Genomic DNA, 14,202 nt, shown 5'->3' on the forward strand with positions numbered 1-14,202 from the left:
TGACACAGCCAAAACATACTTTTCTCTGTAACAAATAGGGAAGCTAAATTATCTTAGGAAAACTGAAGAGGTTTTTAATTTTCATTCTTCAGCTATTAAACACAATTTCCTATTTAATTCTCTTATCTTTGTCAAATCTTTTATGTTAAAATTATTTGGGGTTCATTTAATTACTGTTGTTAATTGTTAATTTTCAGTCTTCTGGAATAAATCTGTTACATATTTTTTCATATTCTGTCCTTAACAGGTCAGAAATACTGGGAATTAAGACCTTCTACCCAAGTATACATAATTTACTTAATGTGACACCCCATAAATTGTTGGTTCCATTAAATATCTGCCAGTGCTTAAGTAGTAGATGCTGTTTAGGTTTAGGTAACTTCTTTAGATTATTCAGTACACTGTACTGTGTGTATAAAAGCCTACCTCTGGATTTTATTGAAACCTTAATGGTTTGGTTTGTCTTTTTTCTGAAAACCTACTGTGTAATTTGCTCAAGTAGGTGCTGTAGTGCCCAAAGACAGATCTCTTTGGATCTGCATTGTATGAAGTGGTATACTGCCTCAGGCTTCTTAGCTTACTCACAGTTTGCATAAATGTGTACAGGGCATTTAAAAACCCATGAAAGTTTAAAGTTTAGCTTGAAGTTTAACAAAGTGTGATCAAACATTATGAGAAACCATGTCTAACTTTAAACTTCCTCCTTTAGTTCTGCTATGATTTTCTTGAACAAATATGTACTATAATTTCTTTTCAAAGGCCCTAACAGCCAAGCTAATTAATTTTCCATTAGGCTTAGGCAACTGATTCAGAGGAAACTCCAGGTGAACTGAAGTTTAAAACTGTATTTACGGTTTGGGGTTTTTTGCCCCCTGAGGTGTTCCGTGTAACTGTAAAACAAAATTTGCCTCACATTCTCCATGGTGGATGCTGTCCTGTGGTATCTGAAACCCACTGAAGTCAAAACAAGAGTCTTAACTGGCTGAAATGCTATAGGGAAATAAAGGGGTAACAGTACGGAATATTTGGCAATACGTAAGTCTGTCAACATTTACAAAGTTTCTAAAAATGCTGGAATGGATTTGTATCCTATAAACATGACCTTGTAATGTTTTACCCAGTGTAATGGAAGACCCAGAATTTATATTTAGAAAGAATAGTGTTTGGGTCAAAAAGAGGATGTCTGTTAGCTGCGTAAACTCAACAAAAGTGCTTGTACAAAATTTATTCATTTTAGGTCAACACAACTTTTATGAACTGTATGTTTGATAACAAATACTTATTACAGTAAACATAAACATTACACATTAATCTTAGAGATCTGGTGGAATTTCCCACGCATGCTTGTAGTGGAAGGTTTTTACAACAACGTTCATTGAATTGATCAGAATGAAGAAATATCCAATTTGAACTAAGTATCATTTTATAAAGGACTTTGAGAAGATTGCTTCCTTTTGATTGACATTGAAAAAGAAAACATGAAAAAAAAGAAGGTGTTCTTCAGTGGTAAAGACTATATGAATTGAAAATGCAAGAAGTATCTGTTTTATCAACTTGAAAGTTTCATGATGTTTTTTCAAATAGGCTCTTAATGTCAGGCTTGTTAGGAGTAGGGAATTGTTACAGTGAAGTTAAATTGCATTGATACTGTGGATTAAAATAAGAGACCCGAAAAATATTTCTTTTTAAGCTACATTGGGCATAGGTTAAGTTTCTAGAGTAGCTACCAAACAGATTGACAGGTACATCATTTTAATGGTGATGAGCGGTCCTCTAATATGTTTTGAGAAAAACTGTACCTATTACAGATAGGGATGCTTCGAGCTGCATCTGAAGCAGGCTCTCTAAGACCGTTTGTCTCAAAACATATGATATTTCACTGTAATAGTAACTAGAAATATGATGGGATGATACTTTTTATGCAGCATAATTACAAGTGTTAATCTCCTTTGCAGAAGAAGTGGGTTATTACTATCTAAAATTCTTCAAAAAAGTTTGCAGTTTCAAAACAGAGCTCTTCTCCCGTGTCATGTTTAGTGAACAGTGTGCTGCTGTGGCCAAGAAGGCCAACAGGATGCTGGGTTGCATCAAAAAGGGCATCACCAGCAGAGATAAAGAAGTCATTATCCCTCTCTACTCAGCGCTTGTCAGGCCACACCTGGAGTCCTGTGTACAGTTCTGGTCCGCGCTCTACAAAAATGATGTGGCCAGGCTGGAAGGGGTCCAGAGAAGGGCCACCAAGATGATCAGAGGACTGGGAAGCTGCCATACGAGGATGGGCTGGGAGAGCTGGGTTTGTTCGGCCTTGAGAAAAGGAGGCTCAGAGGGGATCTCATCACCCTGTACCAGTACTTAAGGGGCAGCTACAAGGAAGATGGAGACTCCCTTTTTACACGGAGTCCCATGGAGAGGACGAGGGAGATGGACACAAGTTGCTCTTGGGGAGATTCCGATTGGACACGAGAGGGAAATTTTTCACAGTGAGGACAGTCACCATTGGAATAATCTCCCCAGGGAAGGGGTTGCCTCAGCCACGTTGGACACCTTCAAGAGTCACCTGGACAGGGTGCTGGGCCACCTTGTCTAGGCTGTGCTCATCCTAGAAAGGTTGGACTAGATGATCCCTGAGGTCCCTTCCAACCTGGGATTCTGTGAGATAATGAAAATTCTAAAAAAAATGGTTTTATTGTATTTATTTCTGAAAAGAAATTGGTTTTTGCCATCAGAGGAGGGCTGCATCGTACTGGCTATCGGGGCAGTGATGACTGACTGCTCTTTGAGGGATGGGAGAGAAGGGGCATATCCCAAATGGCAGGGGAGGGACCTTGCCAGGCAGTGCCCATCCTACTGTCTGCAAGGGAGGCAAGTGGGGTGGGCACCGGAGTGATAGTTTAGTTCCACTGAGAGTCCAGGCCACCAGGCAGTTAAATCCTATCACTGCATTCAGAGCCCTGACACGGGATACACTGAATAACCACTGGTTACACTAAGTAAAAGTGGAATTTCTCCTCAATTAACAATTTAAATCTTGACATATTTATTTTTGTGTTCTGAAACATTTTAGTATTTTGCTTTTTCATATGATAGTTTTGTATCACAGAAATACTTAGGTATTCATAAGAAGTCACTATTGACCACCTAAACCAAAATTTGAAAACTGAATAATCAAATGTTGCTTTTCGCCCCCCCCCCCATAAACCAAGACTGAAAGGAATAATTACCTTGTTTTGACAAGCAAACTGATGAAATATGACATAGAAGTCTTACAGGAATGCATACATGAAAACTCAGCTGTCATGTTTACAAGGTGATTTTTTTCATATGATGAATTTTTTAAGCAGTAAGTGGTCTGTAAACTGTACTGATATTTTTCTGAGTAACATAAGCTTCTTTTGGCTATCCTTCTGGCTAAGGAAGAGAGTTAGGAATAAATATAAAATTTTGATTGTGCAGCTATTTTATGAAAACTCTGAATCATTCCAAGCTGTTCTTATTTTTGCATTACATGTTTCTATTGTACAGTACATTTTACAGCAATCATTGAATGTTCTGTGAGCATAGCTGAATAAAAGATGGGTTTGAGTTATAGCTATTGAATGGAGTTAGCATCACATTCTGTATAAACTCTGAGATTTTTCTGAAGAGAAAAGGGAATGGATTTGTGTGACCGTGTCTGAATACAAGTATACATGAGTGAACAACTGTATTTTCAGTATTCCTTTTATCTTGATTCTGTTGCAAAGCACTGTTCAGTGTTTTTCTGTTGGCTGCAGAACTGTCCCAAGTTGACCTACTGGTTTTTTGCCAGAACAACTGACTGAAGCATTTCAGCATTTGGGAGAGTCCTTTTTAAAAATTCTGCTTTTAATTACAGTGTCTTTAATTGCAGTAACATCTGTTAAGATACTTGAGTCTTACCTTCAAAGACTGATCTTCCCTCGATGTGTTACGTGATGTATTTTGTTTACATCCAAACTTTTTAACCAGAAAGGTGACTGAGGTTCAGATGTGTTCCAAAACACGGAAAGTCTTTGAATTGTTATTTGCAAAAGGGTACTCTATAGCTTTTGAGAATTTAAGAAAATTGTATATCCCTGAACTATGTTGTAGTAGTATGCTGTTCGTACATATGTGCAAGATACTAGGCTCTAAAGGACATTTACATTTGTTCTAACTTTGTTTTGAAAGAGCAAAACCAGACTCAGTAGTGTCATTTCTGCTGAAGAAATGCACAGCTCTGCTACTTGTAGGTCTACATTCATATTTGATCAAAACCATCATCATGACCTTGCATCTTAATGTAACACTCTTTCTGAGCATGTGTCTTGTATACCATTCACTCAGGAAAACTGTCAATCTGTTTTTCTAGTAGTGCCTCTAGGTAAATTTTCAACGAACACTGTAACTGCTTCGTAAAAGATATTGCCTGTAAGAAAAATAGTGTGTTTATTACATGGCCAGCAGGGTGAGGGAGGGGGTCCTGCCCCCCTGCCCTGCTCTGTGAGACCCCCCTGCAGCGCCGCCTCCAGCTCGGGGCTCCTCAGCACGGGACAGACACGGGGCTGCTGGAGCGGGGCCAGAGGGGGCACAGAAATGCTCCGAGGGCTGGAGCCCCCCTGCTGCGAGGCCGGGCTGGGAGAGCTGGGGTTGTGCAGCCTGGGGGAGAGAAGGCTGTGGAGAGACCTTATTGGGGCCTCCCAGTGCTTAAAGGGGGGCTGTGGGAGGGATGGGAGCAGCCTCTTTAGCAAGGGCTGTGGTGACAGGACAAGGGGTGATGGCTTTAAACTGAAAGAGGGTAGATTTCAAATGGACATTAGGAAGAAATTTTTTTTTACAATGACAGTGGTGAGGCACTGGCCCAGGTTGCCCTGAGAGGTGGTCGATGATGCCCCATCCCTGGAAACATTCAAGGTCGGGTTGAACAGGGCTCTGAGCAACCTGATCTAGTTGCAGATGTCCCTGCTCACTGCAGGGGGGTTGGACTAGATGGCCTTTGAAGGTCCTTTCCAACCCAAACCATTCTGTGGTTCTACGAATAATTAATTAAATTTTGTTGCCCAAACGTTGTGTGCATCTGAACACTTATATTTGTCCTTCATGTTTCTACTGCAATATGAATAGCATTATTAAATACTAAATAGCAGATATGTAATATTCTGGTTACTAAAAAGTTTCGGCTTTTCATGTAATTTTTTCTTTAACTTCAGTAGCAGGTTATCACTGTTTGTAAAAGCGATTTCGTTGTTTCTCAAAAAGAGAAAACAAAAAAAACCAAAACAAAACCAACAAAAAAAAACACAGAAAAAATAACTCTGCTAATGCTTTGCTTCTGATGTAAAGCCTCCTGGGATTTAGTGTCTTAGTTTGAGTAGGCCAGTGGATTTGACCTGTGTTTTGGCAAAGTATTTGTTGAGTAAAATGTGTACAAAACAAGGTGACACTTGTTTTCTGGTACAATATAGTGTTTTGGTCTGCATTTTTATTTTCTAGTTATTTGCAATGATGTGCTTAATTTCCAGAAAGCAGTTACTCCTTGGACAGAAATTATAAGCTCACAGAAAATAAATTTGTCCTCTAATGTATTTATTTATTTTTATAGTTTCCAGATACAAATCTTAAAAAAATTAAAAAAAAAAAATTGAAGAAAGCTACTACGCTGATTAAGGTAAAAGAAGAGATTTGGGGGTTTTTTTAACCAGAAAAATGCAAGATATTATTAAATTTATCTCTGCTTTTGTTTCACAGGTGTACCATTTTATAGAACTCTACTCAGAAGTGTGCACAAGGTTTACTATTCAATACTGATTTTATAATTCCCTACATAAACACTTTCGGTATTAATCTAAGTATTTCCAAGGAACAAAATGTTGTATATTTTGCTACTTAATAGAGTGATTTTTTTTCATAATTTAACCAAATTTTTTTATCTATTTTGCAGATTCTGAAAATGGAATGGGGAGGAGAGTATTCTCTTGATTCTTCCAATTTAGACTGTTTGTTGAATATCCTTCCTGGAGAATTGGAGTTTCAACAAATCCTTAATGATCTAGATGAAAAAATAAAGAAGAATTCTTCTAGGTAAAGAGTATTTTATATGTATCGAAAATATTAGTGACAGTCATTACATTTAGGAAGAAGTACAGCTTTTCTTTCTTTTCTAGTTGCAGGTTAAAATTTTGGTAATTATTTCAGTAGTAATTTTACCTTAAACACTTGAGCATTTAACAAATTTTTAATGCAATATAATTTTTATGGTATAGTCTTTCTCTGGATGGTATTTTTAACAGTTGAATCATCTTAATCTTAGGAATTATTGCAGTAGGAGTGATAGTAGAGAAAGAAAACGTATATTCCCCTGACAGTTGTATTTCCTACAGCTATGACATAGAGTTTTTATTCACTGAAAGAGCTACAGAATTTTACAAAAACAGTAAAATTTTAACTCAGTATGTTCTTAAAGTATTTCTAATGGAAGTAGAAAAAGCAAGTAAGTTAATGTATATAATCTTTCTTATATAAGCTGTTATTTTATCTGTTTCAGTTAAAACTGTTTTGCTGTAATAGAAGATTTTCTAACTAGAATGGCTTTTGTAATATATTTCATTGTCCACTTCTTTGTACAACACTGGTTTCCAAATGTCGATACTACAGAAACAGTGGAGTATTGAAAGAACAATTAATTGATGCAGATTTTTTTCATGACCACAAAAAAATTGGCTCAAGGGTTTGTACCTTATTTGAAAAGCGGTGGTGGTGTTTTTTGGCTAAACTCTTCAGTATCTTTAAAATACTTCGATCTGTGAAAGATACTCTTAAGCAAATAAATTACCCCCTTAAAAAAGTAAGTGTACATTCAGAGGTATAACAAATAGCAGAATTTTGTATTAAATTTTGAAAATTCTTGCCTTTGGATAGCAGTGCATACTACAGAGTTGTATGATTTTAAAGAATGTACTTCATGACATCTGTTTTAAGATTTTTTTTTAATTTTAATGAAGCCCACATTTTGGTCCTCTACTTTGGAGGTCTGTGTCTGCTCCCAAACAGCTTCCTGAAGAATGGAGATAAACCACCGCTTTATTGCACTGGAAACTTATTTAGGTCATCTCTGAGTTATTTTTATATTGCTTATGCCAGGCTGAGACATTTTCCAGGCTTTTTATTCATATTCCTCATATCTCACATTTTGAACATTTTCATTTAAAAACTTAGTGTTTACAAATGTTGTTGCGATAGTAATAATCCTGTAGTAGGAATGATAGTGAAGGTCTGGGAAACGTGCTATTGTGGACCACTGCATAGTGCAATTTCATGTTAGAGTTTTCCAGCTGTGGACATCAGTGAAATGTAGATAGTTGCTTAGAGTTTAGTTGATGTCATAACACACTTATAGGTACTTACATTTTTAGTTTCTATGTGCTTATGTATCTGGGAAAAAAGTGTCAGTGTTTTTGGTAGATGTGTTGTCACCTCTTCAACTACCAAATAAAAGTGATTTTGTCATCATTATGCAGAGCCAGCCTGAGAGTTAGAAAAGTTACTATCAAGATGAGTCTTTGGAATGCATGCTTTGCTACTCTTTCTGGTTTTAATGTGTGTAAAATGTATGCTGCTGGTTGAGAAAACTTTTGGCCATAGGAGAGCAGGCCAGCTGTTCGTTCCTTTTAATGGTACTTCATATCAGTTAACATTTTACGTTACATTTTACATTAACTTCATCACAGTAGAACTATTTGTACATTTTTAAGAAGGCTGATCACCCCCACCTTAGGGACATAGTCCTTCTGAATTAGAAGGGCCTTTTTTCTGTGGGTTTTGTAAGATCCAAATGGTATTATATCCAAGGAGAGCAGGAAGTTGGATTAGGGTGTGGTACACAGCAATGCGTGTCATGAAGAGCTTTATATTTCTGCTGAATAGATACTTAAGCTAGTTTTTAAACTAATTTTCACAAGGAAAATCATGAAGTAGCCCTGTAGTAACCAGGTGATATTTTGCTCCTGTAATATGTCAGTTTCAGAAAGGGAGAGGAGTTTAAAAGAAGATGGACAGCAGCTGATGTGACTTTTAAATTAAAAAGAGTCCTTTTATTGCTAATATATTAGAGGTAGCATGGAATGAAATCATTTTCAAGTTACCATTGATCTTTGTAAGTGGTATGATAAGAGCAGCTCTATGCGCTACAGTGATACAATTGGAATACAATCCATTTTTCATCAGGTAGATTTATGATTTTATTATACCACAGAGAATAAACATAATAGTATACAGCATATATATATTTTTAAAAATAAAACATTGTATAAAAAATTATGATCCGAAAGTGTGTAAATCACTTGAATGCTCATTTATTGCCTTCCAACTGAATAGCTTTTATAAAATTGTGTGACACGACAAATCAGATATGCTTTCCAGCAGTTGAATTACCTTCAGTATTTTTGTATTGTACCAATTCTATTTGGTGCTATAGCAAAAAAAAAAAAAAGGTCCATCTGTGCAAAATTGTTTTATTTGTAAGTTTTAAGGGAGTAAGTGGTTCATTCATTCACTATCATATAACACAGCCCTTATTACACTTGAACGTTTATTTTTACAGCATTTTATAAAGGCAGGTGAATATGAACACTCAAAACCATTGTCATTGCAGGCCAGTTTTATATGCAATGGTAGTCTTGGGTTATTCTAAAATGTAAAGTTGCTTTCATAATTTAATCAGAGCAGCCATTTCTCTTCAGTCAACCCCCTCACATTTGCTTTCACTTTTACTGTTTATCAAAACTGAGATTTGGGATTTTTTTTCATAATATGGAGGATTAAGAATTAGTATGAGTTAATTTTTGAGCAATCCACAGAACTAAGCTTTCAGCTGGTATTTAATACTTCTAAGCAGAAAATAAGGTACAGATCTTGAAACCAAGCTCGTAGTGCATAACTCTAAAGTGGTTGTAAGCATGAAATCTCTTCAGCAGTTGATTTTTTTGTGTGTATTCAGTGAGTGATTGGCTGCCTTTCAGTGGTGATAGTGATAAATTCAATAGGCTGTAGGACAGTGTGAGGTATTCCAGGTCTTCTTCAACAGAACAGTTATTCAAAATTCAACAAAATTGTTTATTAATAGTTTTAACTCCACAGTACACTGGGGACTATATCTTTGTAAGGCTTTCTGCAAAGGCTTAATTTGACTTCAGTATGATAAAATTCAACCTGATCTTCTGTCTGTTTAACAGCAATTCAGTCATCTGGGGTTTTGATGAAGGTCTTTTTTCAAGGGTTCCAGTGAAGTCAATACTAATCAGTGCTTATACTGTTGCATCCTGTCCCATAACTGTTCAGTATAAATTGTCATCTTTGTTTGAGCAGCTAACATAATCCTTGTCTCGTGAGTGACAGGAGTATCTGGCAAGTTACTCAGTAAGGATGTTAGTATAGCATTTTCCAGTCATTGATTATAACTTTGCTGGTCTGTGTAGAAATACTTCCCACCATCAATACCTCACAGCAAAGGCATGGAGTCTCAAACGGGGCGTTAAGCACTCCTGGGTCATTCTATTTTCCCATATCAGAATTGGGGCATGCAAGGGCTCGTGTGTTTTTTAAACTGAGATGTGCTGCAAGACTTACTTTTCTCTATTTTATTTTTAAGAAAATCTTGGCTTATTCATCCCTGGAATTTTCAGGAAGCAGCTATACCTCACTTTTTTGGTACGCAAGAGAATTAGCAAAATCTTGGCATCACCATCCAAAATCCCAATAGTGATTGAGTGTTTGGGAGGATTTCAAGTGAGACCTAATAGTAGAGGAATAAAATTGATAATTTTATCTGATTTACTCAAACCAAGTATTTATCACAGCTCTCAAAAAGAATTTGTCTCTTCTGTGTGAATGTAACCTGCTTGTTATACAGCTGCATTACTGCAGTATTTACTTGAGAACTTAGTACTTATTATGATACTATACAATGTTACTAAAATCTTTGTCAAAATGGTATCTCTCTACGCACTGCCCTGGACTAATTGCTAGGAATGAGTAATTAAAATAAGAAAGGTATGTAATTTTATTCCTATTCAGCCTGTGTTGTGTTTGTGTATGATCACTGAGTTCAGGATAGTTGTTTCTTACCACCTTACTAGCTGGGCAGCACAGAGTTTCTCAGAGATTGGCTATTTTAATAGACACACAGTTTCTTAACTGCAATCTGGAGTGATTATAATTGTGTCAGTATCTTAGGTAGTTAGTTAGCTGTCATGTACCTCTACAGGACCTGTAATCAGATCTTTTACTGCATGGCAGAATCACAGAATGCCAGGTTGGAAGGGACCTCAGGGATCATCTAGTCCAACCTTTCTAGGAAGATCACATCTAGACAAGATGGCCCAGCACTCCGTCCAGACGATACAGGAGACAGTGGGTTTTTAACCATTATTTTTCACTACCGTGTTTTCGTCAATGGAGTTGAAAGACTCCTATGTTTTACTGCCAGTCTTCTGAGACAACTTATCAAGGCAAAGCTTACATCTTGTGGACTGAAATATCTCAAGCCTTTAAAACAGGATTGGAGATTAAAGGTAGGCAGTGGTTCAGTTAGAAGTGGTGGTTCTCATGTGGTTAAACAGTTAAGTAAGCTTCTCTTGCTGAGCTGCAGCAAAGTCATCACTATTCGATTTCTTTCTGGTTTCAGTGGTATAGTAATTTACAGTTTTGGTGGGTATGCTTTGTAAGTAGCTGAATGAGAGATATGAAGTAACTTGCAAAGTCCTTGAAACAGGTGCTGCATTTTTGTTCTGTGTCTTAAGGTCCAAAATTACAATGGGAAGAATTCGAGGAAGTGAATTTTTTCAAGGCTTTTAGCTTTATAATAAGCCTGTAAATTTCAGACTCATATTTTAAAGAATTGTTGTTTTTACAAACAAGTATCAAAAGACATATTTGCCTTCACAGCATTTTTCTGAAGAGGTAAAGTTTTTGTAGTCGGTCTTTCCGTCCGTTTTGTATTGTTGCTTACAAAACAATGTTTAACTTCATGCTTATTGGACTTACTTTATTTTGAATATAACTTAGATACAAAACATTAATAAGAGAATAATATAGTCAAGCTATGAAAAAAGTTAACATACACACAAATATGAGGTGATAACAAAACCTGTATTATTAGCAGTAGCAGCTTTACTTTCTAGCTTTCTCCTCTGCTGTTGAGGTCACTGTTGTAAAGAACATAAACTATAAAAAGGAATTTAATGTTTTTATGCAGTTGGGTTAAGGAGAGTAAGAAAAGGGACACACCAGAAAGCATAAGCTGATGTTGAGATAGACTAGAATTCAACAGCATAAATGTTATAGGCCTGGAACTCTACTAATCCTGTGTTTTTCAGAATTTTAGAAATCCTAAGAGAGATGTTATACTGTAGGTTATCATAAGCATTGTGGGAACATGCTAGATGAAGAAGAGCTATTTTTGGTAAAACCTCTTGTTTCCCTTCCAGATAAAGTTTCAAAACATTCTTTGCATGAATCTATGTGTGTTTTTCAGTTAGACAGTATCTAGCAGTTTGAAAGTCACTAGAAGATAAGTTATTTGTATTTATGCTTAAAATGCTGTTTATTAACACAAAGTATTGCTGAGGCATCAGCAATGACCTCATGAAATTGTCCATAGATCATGGGAAATTTTCTTGATATTCCCTTTTTGGCAGGTCAGCTTTCATGAAATAAAACAAAATGTTTGTTTCCATGTGGGAGAAAGTATAACAAAGGAAATGCCTGTGGGAATTATGCTGGTAAAAGTCTTTCTCAAAGATTTCTTGCTACTCAAACTGTACAGCAGGTCCTCTGACACACAGGTTTCCAAATTATATGACTGATTTTGTATCAGCAGTCAAGATTGTTCATGAATATACATGATAGTAACGAAGTAGTATTGTGTTAGTGCTTCTATCTTCAAAAAACAGTGGTAACAATTATTTCATTACTTTTAAAATTAACTTCATGTTCGTAATAAAAGACATGTAAACTCTGATTCTAAAAGCAGATTTCCATAAATATGAGGATCTTAAGCATAAGTAACATGAGGTTTAAAGATAATTTCACATTATAGCTTAGCAGTTTAATTTAACCAATCTCATTGTCATTTTATGGCTGTTCCATATGCTATATGAAATAAATTGAAACAGTCCTTGTTAGAAATTGAAAGGAGTTAGAAGATCATCCTTCAACTTACTCATAGTAATCTTAGGCAATGGAAAATGATCTATGGAGACAGCAACCCTCATTTTGATACTGTGCTTTTCAAAATAATGTTCTATCAGTATGACAGTGCTTATACTATCAGTTCCATTATAGCACTTGGTTTGTAACTGTTTGCCCATTGATGCAGCCACTTAAAAAGCATTCTGTCCACATGATAAGGTTATTCCTAAAAACTGTCATTAACTTAAAAAATAAGAGCACTGAGGAGTTCTCAAATAGAGACTGTGTCTCTACAGTGGGATTACTTTCCAAATGATATTGAAATGCTACTCCAGAAAAGTACTGTAGTGTGGACACGGATAACATAACAGAACTTTGTGTGGTGTGTTTAAAAAAAAAAACACAACAAAACACAAAAAACTAACCAACCAACCAACCAACCAAACAAACAAAACACCACAAACAACCCCTCTCACCTGTAGAAAGGAAAAGCTATTTCAGTGAAATCATTTTGACTAGTGTAATGGTATACCAGTAGTACTAACCACAAGCATTGATGTGCTCACAAAGGCTCAAGATACTCTTTGTGTGGGACTAAAGATTTCTGTCTTGAAAAATTGATCAATTTTACAAAATTATCCATATAAGCATAACCATCAGATTTTTTTGCTAGAGACAAAGGTTAATTTTTCCTTTGAGCTTTTATATTCCACTTGGTGACTATTTTTTTGTGTTCATGTCTGAACAGTTCCACAGGTTCAAAGAAAAGTGGAATCATCTGTGGAAGAAAAATTACTTGAGGGCTGTTAAATATGACGACACTATCTGATTTAAGTCCATGTGTCACAGACTGCCAGAGATAATGAAAATGTTCTGAGAAGTCTTAACATCTTTTCGTTTTATTTTGTTTTCATTCTTCTTTGACATCTCCGAACAACCATTGTCAGGGACATGGAGACCTTCCATCTGACCAGGAACAGCTATTCTAATGTAGCACAATAGGCTAATTTCCAACTGAGGCATTAAGCACCTTCTGGTTACGTTCACCAATGTCTCAGCATTCGTACCCGAGCACCTAAAACATTTATTCTGTGCCTCACGGTATCATTAAGGTTTAGAGTTTCGGAGGATGTTTCAGAAAACGTACATAGAGAACACAGAGACAGTTAACAATAGTAAGCAGGGAAAAAGCAGTTAAGTAGTGAACTGTATCTGATTTCCCTGTTGTACTCCAGATCTTGTGTTCCTGATTTAGATAGGGTTGCACACAGACATGGTTGTATTCTTCCATTGTCATATTTTAAGAAAATACACACTCCCATCGTACATGTATAGTGTCAGTTGATGTAATCTGGGCTGATGCCTCAATTTTTTCAAAAAAAGGAGCTTACTTACTGCACCGAACTTACTAAAATATATTTACAGTTAAACCTTAATGAAAAAGGGTTATTTGGGAGGAAAAAGGAATTTTGCGCTTTACATGGCTTTTTGTAATTGTACTTTTAAGAAGAAGATTCATTAAATACATTAAGCACATTTTTCACATCAAAATTATATATTTTTTTTACAGTTTTTAAAGCTTCAGCAAATTTCCTTTCTAAAAAAGGAAACAAAAGTCTCATTCTCCCTATACTGATGTGAAATTATAGTTTTAAATAGCAGCCTACATAGTGACAATAATTTTAATTCTATTTTGGCAGAAGTCTTTTATTTAAAATGATTGCTTTCTAAACTCAGATAATACACAGTAAAATATTTTTTCCAGTGGTATCTAAATTCCTAAATACTTCATTTAACGATGTAGTTCATGTAAAGGAATAAGTATCTACAGTTAACCATGTTCATGTAATACTATGTGTTGGCTAAAATCTTAAAAGAACTGGCAGTGTTTTTGAGACCATGTTTACCAACAGTATGCCATAAGTAAACAGGATAAAAATATTTTTATTCAATGAAAAACAGTTTTAGTCCTAATTCAATGTTTACTTTATTGGAATAAAAGGATTAAATAAAATGAAC

At 35.8% G+C, this 14,202-nt stretch overlaps 1 protein-coding gene across 4 annotated transcripts in view; it reads left to right on the plus strand.

Moving 5' to 3' along the window:
- The window catches only part of KIAA0825 (KIAA0825 ortholog), a 243,686-nt gene that overhangs the window by 28,851 nt on the left and 200,633 nt on the right, over nucleotides 1–14,202 (plus strand). For all 4 annotated transcript variants that reach the window (XM_075079976.1, XM_075079979.1, XM_075079977.1 and 1 more), the window contains one exon: nucleotides 5,939–6,078. In XM_075079976.1, coding sequence (XP_074936077.1) covers nucleotides 5,948–6,078 — 131 coding nt within the window. In that variant the 5' untranslated portion in view covers nucleotides 5,939–5,947. The remainder of the gene's footprint in view (nucleotides 1–5,938; nucleotides 6,079–14,202) is intronic.

The sequence above is a fragment of the Phalacrocorax aristotelis genome, chromosome Z (genome assembly GCF_949628215.1).
Source record: "Phalacrocorax aristotelis chromosome Z, bGulAri2.1, whole genome shotgun sequence".
Lineage (NCBI taxonomy): Eukaryota > Metazoa > Chordata > Aves > Suliformes > Phalacrocoracidae > Phalacrocorax > Phalacrocorax aristotelis.